General features: G+C 54.1%; 1 protein-coding gene and 2 long non-coding RNA genes across 12 annotated transcripts in view; 1 reads left to right on the forward strand and 2 right to left on the reverse strand.

The window, feature by feature from the left end:
- Nucleotides 1–1,693, reverse strand: part of LOC125151649 (uncharacterized) — a 72,962-nt gene extending 71,269 nt beyond the window's left edge. For 8 of the 9 annotated variants that reach the window (XR_007146894.1, XR_007146895.1, XR_007146896.1 and 5 more), the window contains exon 1: nucleotides 798–1,563. This is a non-coding gene — a long non-coding RNA (uncharacterized LOC125151649). The other variant, XR_007146897.1, reaches the window with a different exon arrangement.
- Nucleotides 1,694–2,192: 499 nt separating this feature from the next.
- CCDC42 (coiled-coil domain containing 42) lies at nucleotides 2,193–13,902 on the reverse strand. 2 transcript variants are annotated; one of them, XM_047832876.1, is made up of 7 exons: nucleotides 13,421–13,902; nucleotides 13,039–13,144; nucleotides 12,679–12,783; nucleotides 11,432–11,629; nucleotides 5,784–6,005; nucleotides 5,534–5,692; nucleotides 2,193–2,434 (listed from the first exon to the last, which is right to left on the reverse strand). In XM_047832876.1, exons 1-7 carry the CDS (start codon nucleotides 13,501–13,503, stop codon nucleotides 2,357–2,359), a joined length of 951 nt encoding a protein of 316 aa, XP_047688832.1. In that variant the 5' UTR covers nucleotides 13,504–13,902; the 3' UTR covers nucleotides 2,193–2,356. The 2 variants fall into 2 exon arrangements, with proteins under 2 accessions (XP_047688832.1, XP_047688833.1); XM_047832877.1 differs by lacking the exon at nucleotides 2,193–2,434 and adding an exon at nucleotides 5,043–5,315.
- Nucleotides 11,795–21,480, forward strand: LOC125151614 (uncharacterized). The gene is made up of 3 exons (XR_007146883.1): nucleotides 11,795–12,653; nucleotides 13,096–13,172; nucleotides 20,976–21,480. It is a non-coding gene; the product is annotated as an uncharacterized LOC125151614 (long non-coding RNA).
- Nucleotides 21,481–21,690: the final 210 nt, after the last annotated feature.

Raw genomic sequence — 21,690 nt, forward strand, 5'->3', positions numbered from 1 at the left:
CTGGGTTCAGTCCTTACCGGCTGGTTGTCTCAACCCCCACCTCACAGCCACAGGGTTTTGGGGGAACTGTCGGTCCCACACCCTCTCCCGCCTCCCCGGACACAGCCCAGGAGGCTCAGAGGTTCGGGGAAGCTGGGTTAGAGGCACGGCCTCCGCCCACAGATCTGTTCCGGGAGGGCCCTTGACGCCCATGTCCCTCCAGTAAGAGACTCGACCCTTTCCCTCCGAGCACCACCCCCAGAACTGGCCACCCTGGGTTTTCCAGATGGCCTCTCCCCCCGCCCCTCCCATGGAGAAGTCCCTCTGGCCGGGGCCACGTGACCCGGAGGGGATGGCCGTGTGGGCACTTGGGGCCCGGGCAGCAGGAGCTCCCGGAGCCACTTTCCCTGGGTGTCTCTGGGGAGGGGGCCTGGGGGTCCCAGAGAGACTCCGTGGGAGGCCTGGGGGAGCAGAAGTGAAGCTCGCCAGTCGGCCCCCCTCCTCCGGCTCCTGGGCTCGGTCCCTGGGCCAGGTGTGCGTGCTCGGCTCCCCCAGGCGGGATGCGGCTTCTGTCCGTCCTCACGGACTCCGGCTTGTGCGTGCGGATTCGGACTCACCCTCCCCGTCTCTCTTCCCCGGCTGCCTCCCCCTGTGGGCTCCGAGCCCCAGCGTCAGCTTTGTACAAGCCACTGACACCTGCCTGAGGTCAAATCCCTGTACTGTAGCCCTTTACACACATCCGTGTGCGTCCTCCCGGGGCTCTAGTCTCTGCTCGCACCCCGACTGGCACAGGCTGGATTCCCGGGACTGTTACTCACGCGGGAGGAGCCGGAAGGAGCCCAGGTCCTTGAAAGCGGCTCCCGGCACAGCAGTGGCCCTCAATCAACCGGAGCAGGCAGCCGAATCACCTGGCGGGCTTATTAAACCCCCTCCGTGGCTGGGTCCCGCCCCCGGAGTTGCTGATTTTCGGGTCTGGGGGCGGGGCCCGAGTATTTGCATTTCTAGTAAGTTCCCAGGTGCTGCTGGTTCTGCGGGTCTGGGGAGCGTGCCTTGAGAACCACCTGGCGGATGCAGAGGGTGTATGCCAAAGCCCGGGCTGGCCGGGCCCTCCCGCAGGACCCCAGCGGAGAGGAGGCTGCTGAAATGTTGTCAGTTGGGGATCCCAGCGCCACCCCCCCATCACCTTGTTCAGTCCTGTTCTGCTACCCAGCTTCGGAGGGGAAGCCATGGGTGGTCTCGCTTTCTGAGAGGCGCCTGGCTGAGCTGAGCACCTGCCCCGTAGGACGGGGACGCTGGTGCCACGCGGGGGTTTTCACCCGGATGACGTGCGCCAAGTCTAGGCTCCATAAACGCTTTCTTTGTCTGGTCTCGGACCTGCCCTGATGGTTTTTGAGTTTGGGGCCCCGAGTGCAAGACTTTGCATTGGTCCGCATTTAGTTCAGTTTTTGCTGGTTTTCCACTCTCATTGCAGCCCGCTAAGACGCGTCCTCGGGCGGCCTGCCTGCGATACCCACGTTAGTGCTGCCTGTTGTGGGTCTTCAGGGGGAGCAGGGCAGGGCTCGTTCCCTGGGCTGGGGAGGGTTCTTGACTCCCCACCTGTCGAACTCCCACTCGGGAAGCTGCCTCCATAGTTTCTAGTGAGTCTTTGCACCCCGGTTAGAAACACCGACTTCAAAAAAAGAATCTTTTAGGGGCGCCTGGGTGGCGCAGTCGGTTAAGCGTCCGACTTCAGCCAGGTCACGATCTCGCGGTCCGTGAGTTCACGATCTCGCGAGATCTCGAGTGATCTCGCGTGAGTTCGAGCCCCCCGTCGGCTCTGGGCTGACGGCTCAGAGCCTGGAGCCGGTTTCCGATTCTGTGTCTCCCTCTCTCTCTGCCCCTCCCCCGTTCATGCTCTGTCTCTCTCTGTCCCAAAAAAATAAATAAACGTTGAAAAAAAAAATTTAAAAAAAAAAAAGAATCTTTTCTTTGAAGTGATAGGGGAAAGAAGGGTCCTACGTTCTCACCCTGTGCTGGTCTAGTTCTGTGTGCAAGTCCAAAGCCTGGGAGCTGCCAGACCTGAGATTCGTTTTCTGGTCCCTGGGCAGCCTAAGTGGCCAGCTTCAAGAGGGGGTGTCTTTCTCCCCTCGGTGGACCCTCTTCCCCCCTGAATAAACCAAAAAGAGACAGAACTTAGGAACAAACGTCCGATAAGATTTAATGTTTTGGGGGATGGGAGGGGACAGGCCTCAAGGGGTAAATGGCGGGGTGCTCGCCAGCAGGAAGGCGTTGGGGTCCCAGAGGGCTAGAGGGAGCTGACTGGGTGGGCCACAAGCTCACCAGGGCCTTATTCTCTCTCCGTCTCTGTCTCAGAACATTCTGGAACCACCGCTGCTCCTTAAACCCGGACTTGCTGTTGTTCCTTCCTCCTCACCTCTGTCCAGATGTCTGACAGATCCTGGATAAACTGTTGGATCTAACAAGGCAAGGGGACCGGGGCTCAGCCCAGCCAGCAGCAGGCCACCCCACCCCCAAACGGAGCATGGCCGGGCAGAGCTTGTAAGGAGTCACTGTCTCCCTGTGACTGATTTCTCGGGGCCACTTTCCCTTATTTGACAAGCTTCGGGCTTGGCAGACTAGAAGGCACAAACAGGGAACTCCTGGAGGCACACACGGTGACAGCACAAAGTCCAGCTGACCGTCTGGGGAGGGGAGGGGCGAGGGGATGCCAGAGCAGACCCTGGTACTAGACGCCTCCGGCAGGCAGGGGCCAGCAGCTTGGGGGAGACGGCTCTCCACAATTGAACAGCCTTCACGGTGGGCGTTTGCTCGGAACCCAGAACTGACGCCCCTTATGATCCTCTTGAGTCATCGACGGAAGCTTGAGTTCTATTCGCAAGCTTCTGTTTCAAGGAACACGCAGTCGGCGTGCTACGTGGGCACCTGGCCTCCTCACGCGGCCCTGGGGAAATCGGTTCATCTTTCTGGCACTCAGCTTCATCTTTAAGAAGGGAAGGGGGAGAACAGGTTGGCCTAGATGGCCTCTACGATCTCAGTTCTAAAGTCTCTCCTTTTCGGGGCGCCTGGGTGGCTCAGTCGGTTAAGTGTCCAACTTCGGCTCCGGTCACGATCTCATGGTTTGTGGGTTCAAGCCCTGCATCGGGCTCTGTGCTGACAGCTCGGAGCCTGGAGCCTGCTTCGGATTCTGTGCCTCCCTCTCTCTCTGCCCCTCCCCCTCTCTCTGTCTCTCTCTCTCTCAAGAATAAATAAACGTTAAAAATAAAATCAAATTACATGTCTCCTCTTCAAGGATGTTCCTGGGGATGGGACCACGCGGACCGTCCAAAACTCTCAATAGCCCCGTTCCCCACCCCCATACGGTTACTATTGCAGATACAATTCCTGTTTTGCAAGAGGAAACAGAGTCACTGAAGGAAAGAAACTTCCCCAAGATCACGGAGAAGACAAGTGCAGCACTCCTCCAACTATGTTCTTATAATAAGCGATCACACTCCGCCCCCCAAGAGGGTTCTGTGGTCAAGTAAACTTTGGAAATGTTATCTGCTTGGAGAGGCTGGGGCAGAGCCCCAGCAAAGTCCTGTGTGTCAAGACCCTTTTCTTTTTTTTTTTTTTTAACGTTTATTTATTTTTGAGACAGAGAGAGACAGAGCATGGACGGGGGAGGGGCAGAGAGAGAGGGAGACACAGAATCGGAAACAGGCTCCAGGCTCTGAGCCATCAGCCCAGAGCCCGACGCGGGGCTCGAACTCACGGACCGTGAGATCGTGACCTGAGCCGAAGTGGACGCTTAACCGACTGCGCCACCCAGGCGCCCCTAAGCTCCTTTTTCAATAACACTAAGACATCATTTGTCTTTGTCTCTCTTATTCGCTCACGAGCGAACAGTGGCTTTTACCAGAGCGGGACGTTTCTGTGACATAGGCTGTCACAACAGGACGAATGCTGAAGCCGGAGGGAGAACCCACCTGTCCTCCAGGAAGCCAGACATTAAGTGGATTTGCAGAAATGTTCCTTGTCCCACAGAGCGTTCTTTTGGAAATGTGCTTTGCGTCGGGGACGCCATTTACGTTAACATGCTTCCTGTTGTCCTTGAACAAGGAATTAAGGATTTTTAATTTTTCTGTTTGACTGTCCCCTACGGTAAATATCAGCAGCTATAACCCATACAAAAAAAAGCTCTTTGAGGGTCTTCAACAAATGTGAAGGGTGCACAAGCCTCCTGCTCGCAGAAAATTTGAGAATTGTGGCTTCGGGAGCAAGCTTTCTTACAAACTGCCTTCGACGTCTTTGAACTGTCGATAATTCTGTTCTATGTGCTCTGAGCTGCAGGCTGATTCTCCGGGTTGAGGAAATCCCTCCTCCTGGCTGGTCAGTGGGGTGAAATCTTTACATTTCACGGGTTTTACTTTGTTGTTGTTGTTAAATAGGGGAGATGCCTTCTGGCCCATTGCTTTCGTTGGCTTGGGTTTGATATTCATTCACCAAACGCTTATTGAGCACCTACTGTGTTCCAGGCACTGTTTTAGACACCGAGATACAGCAAACGACTAAACAAACACAGACCCCAGTCTTGAGGAGCTTTCTGTTATTTGACAGCAGCACTCAAGGCTTTTGCCAAAGGAACAAATAATTAGTCATGGTTCTGTGCATCTGACAGGAAGTATGGCTAACCCGTCTTCTGGTACAGAGCTCCCCAAAGTGCGGGATATCTGTGCCTTTGGTGGGAAGTGAGATGATTCTGGGGCGCCTGGGTGGCTCAGTCGGTGAAGCGTCTGACTTCGGCTCAGGTCCTGATCTCGCGGTTCGTGGGTTCGGGCCCCGCATCGGGCTCTGTGCTGATGTCTCAGAGCCCGGAGCCCGCTTCGGATCCTGTGTCCCCCTCTCTCTCTGCCCCTCCCCGGCTCACGCTCTGTCTCTCTCTCTCAAAAATAAATACACGTTAAAAAAAAATTTACGGAAGGGAGACGATTTGGGGTGGCACATGGACACAGCATCACACGGCTTTGAAGCATAGTGAGAAAGTTATTTCCTTTCCAATTTCCTTTCAGTTACTTCAAAGAGAAGAATCTCAGGGTGCCCCTAATAAGACAGACACCAACACTTTCCTAGACTTGCTGACTCCCCCCACCCCCAATTTCCTCTTTTCCCAAAGCGTGGGCCCCAGGCACGGAGCTTTCAGCACGTCTCTAGAATCTAAGAAGACTGTTTTTGCACCAGCGATGAATTCAATCGTGGGTCCCCGCTGGGGCCCGCGTTCACCGGGGCCAAAAGGGTCTCGGCGCTAATGCCGTGGTTCTCAAAGCGTGGAAGCCAGACCAGCACCATCACCTGGGAACCTGTTGAAAAATGAAAATCCCTGGGTTCTCATTTCGGACCCACCGAGTCAGAGACTCTGGAGGCGGTGACCAGTAGTACCCCCCCTGACCTGGTGACTCTCTGATCCTGCTAAATTTGCGAACCACTGCTCTGTGGGGTTCATTCTTCCGCTGCACCAATGGACAGCCATCTCGGCTCAGTCGAGGCAGCTGGCCAGGGCACCTGCACCCCCTCTTACCATGTCCAGCTGTTTGTGGGTGTCCTCCAGGGACACGGCGGCGGTCTCCTTCAGCTGCTTGCTCACGATCTGGAAGAGGTTCAGTGCCGCCATCTTGATGGTGCCCAGCAAGAGGGTCTTCTTGGCGGCCGTGTTCTGGATGTGCGCCCAGCGAGATTCCTGGGGAGGCGACGGGGCCGGGGCATGAGCAGGCGTGTGTGTGTGTGTGTGTGTCCCTTGCTCACCCGGAAGCCCCCACCCCCGCGCTCACCCAGACGATGACGTCGCTGCGGGCTCGGTCAAAGCGCATCTGCAGACGCGCCAGCTCATTGTTGTGCTGCAGGATCTCGTCGTCCTTCTCCTCCATGTAGCGTGCCAGCCGTGCCTTGGCGCGCTCGATCTTCTCCTGGCCCTCCTGCGCCGACTGCATGAGGTCGTGGTGCATGCTCATCAGCGTCTTGTAGCGTGAAATCACCTCGTGGATCTCCTCGAACTGCAGAGGGGGCTCCCGTCACGGCACGGCCGCCCCCCAGGCCCGCCTGCCAGGTCCCTGGCTGGATGCCTCAGCCTAGTGGGGAGACCCTCGGCCAAGGTCAAAGGGCAGAGGCCGTGAGGAGTCCCCCCGCTGGCCCTCCTGGGTTGGTATGGGCCATGGGACGGGTGTCGGGGGGCACGTGCAATCGGGAGCTAGGGTCCTCGGTCTGCACGTGGCAATCACCTGGGAGCTTTACATTTTTTTTTAATGTTTATTTTGTTTTTGAGAGAGAGGGACAGAGAGAGACAGAGTGCGAGCAGGGGAGGGGCAGAGAGAGAGAGGGAGGGAGAGAGAGAGAGAATACCAACCGGCCTCCACACTGTCAGCACAGAGCCTGACGTGGGGCTCGAACTCACGCACCGTGAGATCTCGACCTGAGCCGAAATCAAGAGTCGGAGGCTTAACGGGCTGAGCCACCCAGGCTCCCTTCCACCAAGACGTTTGTTTTATTTTTTTCAACATTTATTTATTTTTGGGACAGAGAGAGACAGAGCATGAACGGGGGAGGGGCAGAGAGAGAGGGAGACACAGAATCGGAAGCAGGCTCCAGGCTCTGAGCCATCAGCCCAGAGCCTGACGCGGGGCTCGAACTCACGGACCGCAAGATCGTGACCTGGCTGAAGTCGGACGCTTAACCGACTGCGCCACCCAGGCGCCCCAAGACGTTCGTTTTAATAAACACGAGGGGGTCTGAGGGGGTCCCTGGCACCCGAATTTTCCACAAAGTTCCCCCAGCTGGATTCTAGAGGACCTGGTGGCTGGGGCTTGGGGGGGAGGGGGCGGGGAAATGCATTTTGAGATGTCTCCCAAGGCAGTAATGACCATATCCAACAAGAATGTACCCAGAACAATTTGTAAGCCAGGCCGGATGCTAAGCGCTAGGCCCAGAGCAGGAGATAAGAAAGGCAGACTCTGCTCTTAGGAAGCCTGAAACTCGGGGTGGTACAGAGGGACGACAGACAGACAGGGAAAGAGTTACAACTCCAAGTGATAAGCCCTATCTAGGACTGGAGGATGGGGTGGGCCAAAGACTGTAGGGTAGTATCTTCAGCCCAAGGCTCTCTGGTATTTGTTCACACTTGCTGAGGTCTGCCTCCAGCTGGGGGCTGGAGAGGGCACCGGTGGGGCGGGTGGCCTGCCGGGCTCGGCTGTCCCCTCCAGCATGGTGCCGGGCCGTGACATTCTGACCCAACCCTGAAGACCACGGGCAGCAGAAGCCCTGTGGCCCTCTCTCTGTACAAGGTGGCGTGGGCACCCGATCCAGGATGCCAACTCACCTCCCCAGGGGTTTATCGGAGTGGGCCTTCCGGCTGCCCAGGGGACACGCCCTGAGTGCCTTCTCCGTCTCGTGACATTCCCAGTGACAGACTGGCGTTCCGGGAAGTGCCCTGTGGGCTTTCCATCAGCATGCCCCTGTGGGGGAGGGACCACCCAACCCGGCATTAGAGGAGGTGGGGACAGCCAGCAAAGGTTTCCTGAGGTGGCCAAAGTGAGGCCAGAGGTATGAACATAGCTGGCCAGGTGGGGGCAGGTGGGGGAAGCTGAGGACAGGTAAGGGAGCAGCCAGCCCAACGATGACAGGGGAGGGGCGGGGGTGTGTGGCAGGTTTAGGACGAATAGCCTGGGTTCAAGATGGGGACGGAGAGGTCCACCTGCAGGAAGTAAAAAAAAGAAATGCCCCGTGAACCCGGAAGAGGAGAGTGGACTTCCTCCATTCAAGGATTCTAAGAAGAAGCAGAGAGAGAACGTTACGTCTGCATTTCCGGAAGTTCACCGAGTCCACGACCCAAGAGCACATGACAGTTAAGTTGAACGGAGCTCCCAAGGGTACTCAGTGCTGATGTCAAAGGGACTGGGGTGGCCACCTGCAGAGGCTCTCGCTGTTCAAGGATGGGACACTCCGGGGGCACCTGGGTGGCTCAGTCGGTTAAGCGTCCCACTCTGGATTTCGGCTCAGGTCGTGATCTCGAGGTTCGTGGGTTCAAGCCCCGCCCGCGTCGGGCTCTGTGGTGACAGTGTGGAGCCTGCTTGGGATTCTCTCTCTCTTTCTCTCTCTCTCTCTCTGTCTCTTTCTCTGCCCCTCCCCCCAATAAACAAATAAACTTAAAAAATAAACAAGTAAGGACAGGACATTGAAACATCAGCCAGGGGCGCCTGGGTGGCGCAGTCGGTTAAGCGTCCGACTTCAGCCAGGTCACGATCTCGCAGTCCAGGAGTTGGAGCCCCGCGTCGGGCTCTGGGCTGATGGCTTGGAGCCTGGAGCCTGTTTCCGATTCTGTGTCTCCCTCTCTCTCTGCCCCTCCCCCGTTCATGCTCTGTCTCTCTCTGTCCCCAAAATAAATAAACGTTGAAACATCAGCCAGAGTGAGCGCAAAGGATCACAGCACACCAGATGTGTCAACAACCCACGAATTCGTAACGATACCAACAACATTATAGGTCACTTTTGGAAGCTGCCAGAGAATCCGTTCATTAATGTGAAAACGGGAATATAGAGTCCGGCACTTAACAAGCCTTTCCCTTAGGACTCACGAGGTCATCAAAGGTAGCTGATGACAGGAAGAGCCTGTCTATGATATCTTTCTCCCGGTGGTAGTTTTCTCACTAATATGTGAAGAAGGGAAGACAGAACATTTCCAGCTCTAGAAGGATCTTCCACCCCCTTATGGTTCAGTAGCTGCCCGCCCACTATCAGAGAAACCAGAATTGTGGATTCTATCACCAAGGATTCACTTGTGCCTCTTTTTAAATATATCAGCAGGATCATACGTATGTTCTCTTTTCTGTTCGGCTTTTTAAAAAAAATTTTAAAAATATTTATTTATTTTTGAAAAAGAGAGAGAGACAGAGCGTGACTGAGGGAGGGTCAGAGAGAGAGGGAGACACAGAATCCGAAGCAGGCTCCAGGCTCCGAGCTGTCAGCACAGAGCCCGATGCGGGGCTGAACTCACGGACCGTGAGATCATGACCTGAGCCGAAGTCGGACGCTCAACTGACTGAGCCACCCAGGTGCCCCTGTTTGGATTCTTTTGATCAGCAGAATCATGTATGTGACACTTGAAAAACAAACATCCCAACCAAATGCCGTGTGGGGACCTTGTTTGGACCATGATTGGAACGAACCAACTGCACAAAAAGCACGTGTGGAACAGTTGGGGAAAGTTCAATGTTGACTGGATATTTAATATTAAGGAGTTACTGTCGCATTTTTACGAGGTGTGACAATGGCATTTCCCTTATCTTGGAGAGTCACATATTGAAACACTTAGAGGCTAAAAAAAATATCATTTGCTTCAAAATGGCGGAGGTGGGAAGAAGGTATGGGGGATGATAGGATGAGCTGATAATTGTTGGACTTATGTGGTGAGTAACAGGCATTCAGTAGACTATTTTTGTATACGTTTGAAATTTTCCATAATTAAAAAGATTAGTGTTTTTAATTTTTTATTTATTTTTACATTTTTTAAAATGTTTATTTATGTATTAAAAAAAATTTTTTTTAATGTTTATTTATTTTGAGACAGAGAGAGACAGAGCATGAACAGGGGAGGAGCAGAGAGAGAGGGAGACACAGAATCGGAAGCAGGCTCCAGGCTCCGAGCTGTCAGCACAGAGCCCGACGCGGGGCTCGAACTCCCGGACCGACCGTGAGATCATGACCTGAGCTGAAGTCGGACGCTTACCTGACCAAGCCACCCAGGCGCCCCTAAATGTTTATTTTTGAGGGAGAGAGAGAGAGAGAGAGCAGGGGAAGGGCAGAGAGAGAGGGAGACACACAATCCAAAGCAGGCTTCAGGCTCTGAGCTGTCAGCACAGACCCCGACGTGGGGCTCAAACTCACAAACTGCGAGATTAAGACCTGAGCCGAAGTCACTTAACCAATGGAGCCACCCAGGCGCCCTTATTTTTACATGTTTTAATGTTTATTTATTTTTGAGAGACTGAGACAGAGCGCAAGCAGGGGAAGGAGCAGAGAGAGAGAGGGGCAGACACAGAATCGGAAACAGGCTCCAGACTCAGAGCCATCAGCACAGAGCCTGACTTGCGGCTCCAACTGTGAGATCATGACCTGAGCTGAAGTCGGACGCTCGACCAACTGAGCCCCCTGGATCTTTGGATACGTAATACGTCACCAAAATAGTAAAAGCAGGCATGAGAATGAGCAGTTTAAAAATCAGGATACTGGTTACCTCCGCAAAGAGGGGAAGAAGGATGGGGCTTGGAAGGGGGGGGGGGGGGCTCCCAAGGGCTTTCAATTAAAGACAGGGTTTTATTTAAGGAAACAGAACTGGAGGGAAATACTAAGATTTGACAAAGCTGTGACGCCTACTTGGGTGCTATGATATATTTCTCTGTACTTTTCAGTATGTTTAGAATATTTTGGAAGACATAACGGAAGAAGGAAAGAAGAACGGAAGGAGAAAGAGAGAAAGAAAGAGGGGCAGGGGGGTCATGCTGGCTGTAGAAAGAGGGACAGGCTGGTGACCAGGAATAAGGCTGTGTTGAACTCCTCCGGATGAGGGATTGAGGTACCTTGGGGGTCTGGATGGGGAAGGGACAGGGGCCAGATTCCAGAAATATTTCGGAGGCAGGATAGGCCAGATCTGCTGATTGATGGCTGCAGGGTGGGGGGGAGGGGAGGGGTGAGGATGAGTCCTATCTTATCATTTATCTGCTGCTTTGATATGTGGTCTTCCCTCACTAGCGCCCCCCCCCCCCCCCCCCCCCCCGGGACGAACTGAACCATTTACTACACAACGGATCCACCTTAGAATGGAGGGCGTAACACAGATCTGGGCCTCATGCACAGATAAATTAGTTCTACAGGGAAGCTGCTGGAACTTTAAAAAGCGGAGCATCCTTTGCGTCCCGGCTCTGCCCTCAGGACCCGGATCCACAACCCCCACGGAGGACACACTTCAGGACTGGCTCCCTCTGGGGAGGGGGCCCTGCCCGCTGCTGTCACCAGGGGAGACCAGCGGCCTGGGAGGCATCCATGGGAGGTCTTGAGTGGTGGGGGGGGGGATGCCCAGGGAGAAAAGTGGAGGACCACTGAAGGAAGGGGCTGGGCGGAGGAGCCCGGGAGGGGGCTGAGGAGGAAGGCCCAGAGGCGGGAGTAAAGTAGGAGACAGGAGGGGAGCCCCTGTTCGAGGAGGAGGTCGGGGAGCCCCGTGCAGGCGGGTAGTGGCCTCTGTAGCTCTGTGCTGGGTTCGGCATCTGCTACCTTCTCCCCCTCGTCTCCACTGCCTCTCGGGTCTACAAAACGCACCCGGGGGCGAGGGCAGGGAGGGTTGGGCTCAGGCCACATCCGGCCGCAGGCAAAGCTTATCACAGACACACACACACACACACACCCCTCCCCAGCCGCTCCCGCCCCCCCTCACCTCCGAGTGCTCCACCACCTTCTCCAGGTACTTGTTGAAGACGGAGAACTCCTGCATCTTGGTGCTCAGCCGCTGGTGCTGCAGCCGCAGGGCCCCCATCTCCTGCTTGACCTTGGCCAGCTCGCGCACCCGCTGCCTCTTCAGCTCGCGCTCCTTGTTGGCTTTCTTCAGGGCGCGGATCCGTTTCTGGTCGTTCTCCTGGGTGGGGGGGGGGGGGGGGACGGGAAGAGGGGAGGTGGCACCCGTCACACCCTGGTGCTGCCCTTCCCCCGGCGAGGCCCTCGCCCCTCTCTTGGAAACGCAGGGGAGGGGCAGAGAGAGAGGGAGACACAGAATCGGAAGCAGGCTCCAGGCTCGGAGCTGTCAGCCCAGAGCCCGACGCGGGGCTCGAACTCACGAACCACGAGATCATGAGCTGAGCCAAAGTTAACCAACTGAGCTGCCCAGGATCCCCCTCGTCCCCCCCGGGGGATTGCAAGCAAACAGACACCCAGGGGTCCATATTTGTAACAATTTTTTTTTTTTTTTTTTTTTTAGGATTCCCACGCTGTGGAACCTCTGGCAGCCATTTGGAGGACCTCTCACCCCCAAATCTCCTGCCGCCCCAACCACACGCCACTAGCTTTTCTCTGGCCAGTGGGAAGGACTGGATGGACCCCTGGAAGATACACGCAGGCCGCCAGCTTCTTTCCCACGTGGATTACGCACAGAGCAAGACTGGAAATGCTTAAGAGCAGGGGTCCCCCGTGGGATCACCCCTGGGAGCTGGGCCAGGCCCCTCAGGGCCCCATCAGTGCTGGCTGGAGCTGGTCTGGACAAATCCGGATGGTTAAATCCTCCTCTGAGGACGGATGGAGAGGACTTGGATTGTGAGGCCTGGGCCTGGTCCTTCAACCAACCCCTGCCTGGTCTTTTCAGTACAAGGACGGAGGGGTGGCTGAGTGGCGAGGAATAAGATTCTACCTGGCTCCCCTTTGTATCCCCATGTGCCTCACCCTGCCCGCGGCACACTCGTTTATTCGTCATCATCCACCCATCCATCCATTCATTCATTCACTCGTTCACTGGAGACACTGTGTGTACCAGGGAAACAAGAAATTACGAACAGTATTGAGGACGCGCAGGGAGAAGCCCCAGGCGTCGCTGAGCCTCAAAGAGACCTTTAACCGGGGTGACGAGTGGGCAAGAGCAAGGAGGAGGAGGAGGAGGCCAGTTTGCGAGGGTGGGTTCCCCCCCGCCCCTCACACCTGGATGAACTGCTCGAACTTCTGGATGTGAGCCTTCAGCTGGGCCTCCTTGGTACCCAGCTCCTCCCAACGCAGATTCAGGGTTTCCATCCGGCGCCGAAACATCTTGGGGGTTGGGGAGGGCAGAGAGGTCAAGAGGGCCCCTCCCCCCGCCCCGCCCCTCCCTCCCGGACGCCTCTGTCCCCAGGCCTGCCCGCCCAGGACACTGCTCCCCTTGAGGGTCAGGTCCTTCCTCTCTCCTCCCTGGGAACACAGAAGCTTCGCCAGGACTCCCAGCTCTGGCCGCCCACACAGAGGAGGACTGTCCCGGGGCTCTGAGCCCCGGGGCCCTTCCTGCCCTCGGCGCCTCCAGTCCCCCACCTCCTTCTTCTGCTCCATAGCAGTGTGCATGATCTTGGCCTCTTTCTTCTTCTCCAGGAGCCGGATGGATGGGGACTCCGACTGCTCCTCAATGTTGGGGAACTTCCTGCCCAAGACAGAGGCGAGACAGGCCGGTGGGTTCCGAGAGCCTGGGGCAGGCTGGGGCTGGCGGTAACCCGTGGACACGGAGGGGGGAAGGGGGTCCTGTCCCCCACGGGAGTGAAAGGGACGGTGTGTTGAGAGGGGACAGGGCTGTGTTGGCGCCTGGGAAGCACGCTGGGGCAGGGCGATGAGGACTGGTGGGGGGGGGGGGGCGCAGGGTTGTGGGAAGTGGAGGGGACGGGCTGGGAGGTGGGGCGTGGGGGGTGTGGGGGGCACTCACTGCAGCAGCTGTAGTAGCCTCTCCCCATACTGTAGCCGGAAGTACTCGGCCAGCTCGTCCTCCTCCATGATGCCCAGGCTCATGCTGGTGGTGACCCGATGGGCCAGGCGGCCGGATCCTCGCAGTGAACCGGTGGCTGGGGGTGGCTGGGGGGGGGGGGTAGCTGGTAGCTGGGCTCTTGCTTCTCCCTTCCTCCTGCTTGTCAGGGTCCCCTGGAGGGTGGGTGTCCGAGACCCGGGAAAGACGGCTGGACACCTGCGGTGGGGAGCTCAGGATGATGTATTGGGAAGTGAAGGGAGATCTGGTTACCTAGCAACGGATCTCCTGGTTCTGTGGACCACCCACTGGAACTCAGGCTTTGCTCTCTGACCCTTGTCCCCCCTGACCCCAGTCTTGCTGGAATCCCGCCCCCCTGCTCCTGCATTTCCCCCCCAGGAGCTTGGGGACGAAGTTAGGACTGAATAGATGCTGGTGTCCCAGGCCTGGGAGGGAGGGTCTGGGTGGCCATGGCCCAAGAGGGGGTTTTGGTAGAGGGGTGTCCTTGGGGGTTCAGGGGTGTGTGTGTGTGTGAGAGAGAGAGAGAGAGAGAGAGAGAGTGAGGGGGGGTGAGGGAGGGACTGGAGCTGGGACAAATGGCCCAGAAGAAAAGGAGGCAGGGGTGGGGGCCTGCAGGAGGGTGGGAGGAGGCCCGAGCTTGAGAACCAAGTGGTGGGCGAGGGAGGGATGTGCGTGGGGATAGGCGGGGAGCTTGGGAACCAAGGAGGCCCACTGGAGGGTGGGGGGGTGGGGAGGCGGGCGCCGAGGAGTCCGGGGCGGGGTGGGGGTGGGGGGCGACGGCGGCGACCTCGAGTCGTTGCTGCGGGACACGGTTCCCGGTTCCGCACTGTCCCCTCTGCTCCCCGCCGGCGCCTGCATTGGACTCTGCCCCTCCGGGTCTGGGGACAGGGGTCCCTCCAGGGAAGGGCGGCGCCCCCCAGTGGGCGAGCCCTCCCCGCGGCACTGCCGGTCCTCTGGTGCCCCCTGCTGGCCGCCTGACGCCGCACCTTTTCCGGCTCCCCAGCGCCCTTGGCGCTGACCGCTGGGGGGGGGGGGGGGGCGGGGCGGGGGATGAGGGGGAACACGACGGCACCCCCACCCCCACCAGCCTCTCAGCCAATACGGGTTCTCACCGGGAGCGCCCCCAAAGAAACAGGCCCACAGCAGGATGACAAGAGCGCCAGTAAGGACGGGACGCTTCGCAAAAGGGGACGCTTCTCTCTTTGTTTATTCCTAGAGCCCAGCACGGTCTTCGTTTGGGGTTTACCCTCTTTCCCCCTCCTCGGGGGCTGCCTGTTTCTCGAGTCACCTGTTTGCCCTGGTATATGGGCACGTGCCTGGTTGCATCTATGGCATCAGGTGGCCCAGGGCCAGGTCGGCGCCTACAGGCAGCTGCTAAGGCATCCTCTCCTGCGCGTGCACCCCGCCTGTCTGGGAGCCCTTTTGGTTGCTTCCTCTGTACCTCGCACGGGAATCTTCCTTTCCACTACCCATCCCTCTTTGGGCTCCCCCTGCCCTCCCAGGGGCCTTGGGGAAGATGCAGGGCTGTCTGGGATTCACAGATTCCTTGCCTGGGTGAGCCCAGCTTCCCCTCCCCTCTGCCCCCAGCCCTCGTCCATCTTGATGTTTGCCTTGGAGGCATCTGGCAGGATCTCCTGTTGGCTTTAGGTTGTTGGAAAACAATTAGGCATTTCTGTGTTTTTGGTCAGGTCCCATCCTCCCTCTGAGACAATTAACTGCTTAAAAAGGAGAGGAGGAAAATATCAGGAGAAAAAAAAAAAAAAGATCTAGGTCAATGTCTTAAAGAATGTTATCCCGCCAGGCAGAACAGCATAGTGCTGGGTGCACAATCAAGCTCTGGATGGGAAGAAACCACTTTTTGTCTACGTTGTGTTCCATCCCATGTGTGTCTTAGGTTCCCTATAAGTGGAATCACACGGGCGAATTGTATTAAATAGGTTTCAAAATGGTTGTTACAGAAGAACTTGTATGGGTCAAGTGTATTGCTGTTAGTTGCTGTTATAAACAATGGCTTAACAAGGTCCAACTTTGCCCAGTGCTCCCGCCCCCCCCCCCCCCCACGAGATGATCCTGTGTCTTTTATCTTTCGCTCTGTGAATACGGTGTCTCACACGGATTGATTTTCACATGTTCGACCTACCTTGCATCCCCAGGGATCGATCCCACTTGGTCTTGGGGTCCCCTATTTTTGAAGAGTTGTTGAATTCAGTTTGCTAGTATTTTTTTTTTTTTATTAAATTTTTTTTTCAACGTTTATTTATTTTTGGGACAGAGAGAGACAGAGCATGAACGGGGGAGGGGCAGAGAGAGAGGGAGACACAGAATCGGAAACAGGCTCCAGGCTCTGAGCCATCACCCCAGAGCCTGACGCGGGGCTCGAACTCACGGACCGCGACATCGTGACCTGGCTGAAGTCGGACGCTTAACCGACTGCGCCACCCAGGCGCCCCAGTTTGCTAGTATTTTATGGAGGACTTTGACATCCGTGTGCATCAGAGACACTGGCCTGTAGTGTTCTTGTGGTGTCTTTGCCTGACTTTGGTATCTGCGTGATGCCGGCCTCATAAAATGAGTTTGGAAGTGTTCCCTTGCCTTCTATTTCTTGGAAGAGTTTGAGATGGTTTGGTATTTCTTTGAATATTTGGTAGAATTCAACCGTGAAACCATGAGGGTCTTGGGCTTTTCTTTCCAATTTTCCGCTTTCTCTCCAGCTGCTTTTGGGGAGGGGCGCTTTTCCCGGATGCTCTCCCCCCCCCCCTCCCCAGTCTCCGTCCTCTCTCCGCCCACCAAATGGGTTCCCTACCTTTCGGGGCTTCTCACTCCCCAAGTTCAGCTCTTCCTGTCGCGTACCTGCTGAATTCTGTGGTTCAGGTTGTGCAGATTGTTGTGTTAATCTTCCAGTCGCTTTTCTAGGTGTGTAGGATGGTTCAGTGTTGGTCTGGCTGTATTTCATGGACGCGAGACACACGAAAAGCCTCCATGCTGTTCTGCCATCTTGGTTCCTTGGCTTTTCTGTGTTTGGAGGTTTTAAATGTTTTTTTCTCCCGCCTGTAAGTTTATTTATTTTGAGAGAAAAGGTGTGAACAGAGCAGGGGCACAGAGAGAGGGAGAGAGAGAATCCCAAGGAGGCTCCGTGTTGTCAGCATGGAGCCTGATACGGGGCTGGATCCCACGAACTGGGAGATCATGACCTGAGCTGAAACCCAGAGTCGGATGCGTAAGGGACTGAACCACCCAGGCGCCCCGTGTCTATTTTTTGTTGATTCACTCTTGGTTAGTTGTATGTTTCGAGCAATTTATCCATTTCTGGGCTATCCAGTTTAGATACATGTAATTGTTCATAATAGGCCATTATCTTTTTTATTTCTTTTTTTTTAATTTTTAATGTTTATTTATTTTTTAGAGAGAGAGCGAGCAGAGAGGCAGGGAGACAGAATCCGAAGCAGGCTCCAGGCTCTGAGCTGTCAGCACAGAGCCCGACATGGGGCTCGAACTCACGGACCACGAGATCGTGACCTGAGCTGAAGTCGGACGCTTAACCGACTGAGCCACCCAGGTGCCCCATGTTGTGTTGTATTTTCATTGGCTTATAGGATATAATCTATATGTAAAATTTCAGATATATTGATTATATAGGCTGTATCAACTCTGGATAGCGATCTTACATTTTGGATGCTCTTTTCCACCAATCCTAGTATTTTGAGTCAGTTGGATTGGCATTCGATAAAACAAGAGGCAGGGAAGGCAACGAAGGGCTCAGCTGGCCAACGGCTAGTAACCCAAGCTGACTTACAAATCACCAGGAGAATGAGCTCTACCTTCTTAAAAGCAGACACGGCACCAAGCAGGAGAGGAGGGGACAACCCTGTGCCCCCATCACACGAGGTACAAGATGTGCAGTCCCCAAGAACGTTTTGAGCGCTTAGGCTCAGGGCGGACCCTTTTATTAACAAGCCTAAGTCCACCCCTTTGTGAGTTCCTTCGTTGGCATTGCACAGACTCTTCCCAAACTTCCGTGAGACCTTACTTGCCTCCTCGGCATGCGGTTTATGGTATCAGGGACGCCGGGAGGGGTCCTGTGATGGAACCAGGCTGGAGTGGGACCCACCCAGCTTGAATAACCGTGTTCTTGGCTCAACCACTCTGGTGGGTACAGAAACCTCAACCTTCTGTAGTCTTCTCCTCCTCCTTGTCATCTTGTTTATGTCTCTCAGTCTCTCCTCTGAATTCGTTGACTTTGGTCATTCAACATCTACTGACTATACACAGTCAATTCCCTCCTGCCATACAATAGCTTCCTCTTAGGACCAATACTGCCCAACATATATATGCAAATATTTTTTCCCAGCTTATTCGTTGTTTTTTTCTTTTTTTTTAATGTTTATTTATTTTTGAGACACAGAGAGACAGAGCATGAATGGGGGAGGGGCAGAGAGAGAGGGAGACACAGGATCGGAAGCAGGCTCCAGGCTCTGAGCCATCAGCCCAGAGCCTGACGCGGGGCTCGAACTCACGAACCGTGAGATCCTGACCTGAGCTGAAGTCGTACGCTCAAACGACTGAGCCACCCAGGTGCCCCTATTGGTTGTTTTTTAATGTGCTGGGCGTTTTTTATCATAGAAATTTAAAACATTTATCCAGCCAAATCTGTCGATCATTTATTTTGGCGGGGGGTGGGGAGGGCTTTGATCTTTTGTTTAAAAAAGTCTTTCAGGGGCAGCTGGGTGGCTCAGTCGGTTGAGCATGATCTCACGGTTCCTGAGTTCGAGCCCTGCGTCGGGCTCTGACAGCTTGGAGCCTGGAGCCTGCTTCGGATTCTGTGTCTCCCGCTCTCTCTGCCCCTCCCCGACTTGTGCTCTTGTCTCTCTCTCAAAAATAAATAAACATGAAAAAAATTTTTTTTAATTAAAAAAGTACATTTATTAAAAAAAAAGTCTTCCAAACTCAAAATTATAAGTGTATGCCAACCCATTTACTTTTAGAATTATGCTTATTTTAAAATGTTGCTTTGGGGGGGACACCTGCGTGGCTCAATCAGTTGAGTGTCTGACTCTTGATTTTGGCTCAGGTCGTGATCCCAGGGTTGTGAGATCGAGCCCCGTGTTGGGCTCTGTGCTGAGTGTGGAGCCTACTTGAGGTTCTCTCTCTCCCTCTGCCCCTCTCCCCCGCTAAAATTTAAAAAAATAATAAAATGAAATGTTATTTTTAACCGTGGTAAGCATGCATCACATAAAATTGATCATCTTGGGGTGCCTGGGTGGCGCAGTCGGTTAAGCAGCCAACTTTGGCTCAGGTCATGATCTCACCGTCCACGAGTTCAAGCCCCGCATCGGGCTCTGAGCTGTCAGCACAGCTGCTTGAGATTCTGGAGCCTGTTTCAGATTCTGTGTCTCCCTCTCTCTCTGCCTCTGCCCCACTCATGCTCTCTTTCTCTCTCTCAAAAATAAATAAAACATTAAAAAAGTCTTTTTGAATTTTTAAAAAATATTGACCATCGTAACCATTTTTAAGCATACCGTTTAGGATTGTTAAGTATCTTCATATTGTGGAGCTACCAACCTCCAGAACATCTTCATCTTGCAGAACTGAAACTCTGCACCTATTAATCAACATCTCCCCAGTTCCCCCTCCTCCCCAGTCCCGGGCCACCACTAGTCTACTTTCTGTTTCCATGCATTTGACGACTCTAGGGGCCTCAGATAACTGGAATTATACAGCATTGTCCTTTTGTCATTGGCTTATTTCAGTCAGCATAATATCCTCAAGGTTCATTTATATTGAAGCATGTGACAGGATTTCCTTCCTTTTCAGGACCAATAAGACTCCATTGTATATATACACCACACTCGATGTCTCCATTCATCTGTTGATAGACCCTTGACCTGGGTCCACCTTTTGCCAATTGCGAACGAGGCTGCTGTGAACACGTTTGTGCAGATACCTCTTTGAGAACCCGCTTTCAGTTCTTCTGGGTACATATCCAGAAGTGGGGTCGCTGGGTCATATGGTAATTCGGTTTCCAATATTTTGAGGAAGCACCGTACTCTCTTCCATAGTGGCCTCACCATTTTACATGTCTACCAGCAGCGCACAAGGGTTCCAATTTCTGCGCATCCTCATCAACTGTTATTTCTGGTTTTTCGACAGTAGCCACCCTGATGGGCTGTGAGGTGATATCTCCTTGTGAAATTACATTATCTGTTAATTAGGGGAGTAATACACGAGTGTATTCTCGTTAGACATCATTCAGATGCTACTGATACAACTGGAGCCCAATTTATTCACCATCCAACCTCGTTTCCCAGAGGGACCGTGCACTCAACGAAGACTTATGTTGAGGACCTGTGACGTTGCTGACACTCTTCTAGGTGGGGGGGGGGGGGGGGATAGAGCAGTGAACAATAAAAAGTCCCCACTGTGACAGTGGTTGAGGCAGGAAGCAGGGAGTAAACGGACGCTAGTGATGACATCTGGGGCTGTTGTCTTCAGGGCACTTCCCTCTCTACCACCGTGGGTGACCGTGGGTGAGGAGGAGGGGTGAGGAGGTGGGACAAAGGAACCAGTCAGTGCCCACAGACCCAGCCACGCCCCATAAAAACTCCCCCACTGGGTTGTCTATCCTCCAGGCTCCGTGGACACAGAACCCAGGGTCTAGGAGCGTTTCAAGAGCTTGAACAATGCTCTAAGTTTCAAGAGCTTGAACAATGCTTGAAGCCAGGAAATGATTATTGGCTCTAAAGTACAAAAAGGAAGCCACAAAATAAAGAAAAAAATGTTTAATTAAAAGCATACAAATGTAATATTCCAACTTCATGGGTTTTTGACTTCAGCATCCATAAGCATTTCACACATTTGAAAGTAATCTGTGCCTCTGATTTTCTCACTTCTCAAGAATGTCCAATTATGCACAGATTTTTGGAGAAAAATCAAAGCAAATTGCGAACTAAATCGGTTACTCGTTGACAATTGCCGAAGGGAAATCGTAAAGATCTTCTCACTTCCCCCCTCCTCCAAATTGTGTTTAGTGTTGACGGGAGTGTGTTTTAATTTGTTTGCTATGGCGGGGTTTAGGCCTTAATTGTTTTGTTCCTTGTAGGGTTGGGTTTCTAAAGATGGGGGTGGGGGGGGAGGTTTCGCTTCACAGACTCGCGCAAGGCAGCGGCCTCGCGGAACCCAGGAGAGATTCTGTTACTCTCTTTTGGCAGTTTCTGAGGCTGAGCGTGACGGTCACCAACAGTGGAGGTTTCAAGTGCGTCTTGCAGAGAGCTTCTGCCTCTCACTGGCTGGTCACCAGCCAACCCCGATCTTGGAGCCCGGCCCCAAACCTCAGCCTGCTCCATGGCTTGTCCTTGAAATAGTAAATGACTCCCTGCTGTGTCCTGATGCCCAATTTCCCAACGCTTGTGTTTCTGAGAACAGAATCCCCACTGGTCTAAACCAACAGCCCTGCTTGGCAGTAACTGAAATCGGCCCTTCCCTTCTGACCTTGATGTTCTAGGACTGTGGCCCTCTCCCTGCAAGCGGGATGCCGGCCGATGCTCTCGGTCCATCTGTGGGAGCTTCCCCAGTGACCTTGTCACCTGGGAGACACCTACCTGAGTAGGAAGAAGGTTCTCGTGCTGGGATCCAAGTTATGCCGCTTGTTTTATTATTCTCCCTGCTGGGACCTGTTCATCAAGGACACTTAGCTTTACTTCAAACAAGAGTTTCAGTCTTCTTCAAACGTCAAACTTGGTTTTCGAGAGGTAAAATAATTGCCTTTGAACACATACATCTGTAATAAGAGCATGAAGAACTATGGGGAATGGTAGTCAACAAATTCAGTTACTACCTCTTGGTGGTGATGAGGGAGGGTTACTAGAAGTTGGTGGAGAGTAACATTTTAGATGGTGCACTGGGGACACAGTGTTCGTTGTATTATTCCGGGTACTTTTGTTGTGTCAGAAATATTTACTAATAATTTTTACAAATTTTTTATGTTTATTTATCTTTGAGAGAGAGAGGGAGAGAGAGAGAGAGAGAGAGAGAGAGAGAGAGAGAGAGAGAGAGCACCAGCTGGGGAGGAGCAGAGAGAGAGGGAGACACAGAGTCAGAAGCAGGCTCCAGGCTCTGAGCTGCCAGCCCAGAGCCCGACGCGGGCTCGAACTCATCGTGACCTGAGCCAAAGTCAGACCCTTAACCGACTGAGCCACCTGGGCGCCCCTTTAATAATA

Source organism: Prionailurus viverrinus, chromosome E1 (assembly GCF_022837055.1).
Source record: "Prionailurus viverrinus isolate Anna chromosome E1, UM_Priviv_1.0, whole genome shotgun sequence".
In the NCBI taxonomy this organism is placed as follows: domain Eukaryota; kingdom Metazoa; phylum Chordata; class Mammalia; order Carnivora; family Felidae; genus Prionailurus; species Prionailurus viverrinus.

Excerpts from the sequence above, each read along its gene's own strand:
- CCDC42 (XM_047832876.1), bottom strand. The coding sequence starts at position 13,503 with ATGAGCCTGGGCATCATGGAGGAGGACGAGCTGGCCGAGTACTTCCGG. Across the intron at positions 12,784-13,038 it reads CTATGGAGCAGAAGAAGGAG|ATGTTTCGGCGCCGGATGGA; the intron begins GTGGGGGACTGG and ends CCAACCCCCAAG. Across the intron at positions 5,693-5,783 it reads GCAGCGACGTCATCGTCTGG|GAATCTCGCTGGGCGCACAT; the intron begins GTGAGCGCGGGG and ends TCGCCTCCCCAG.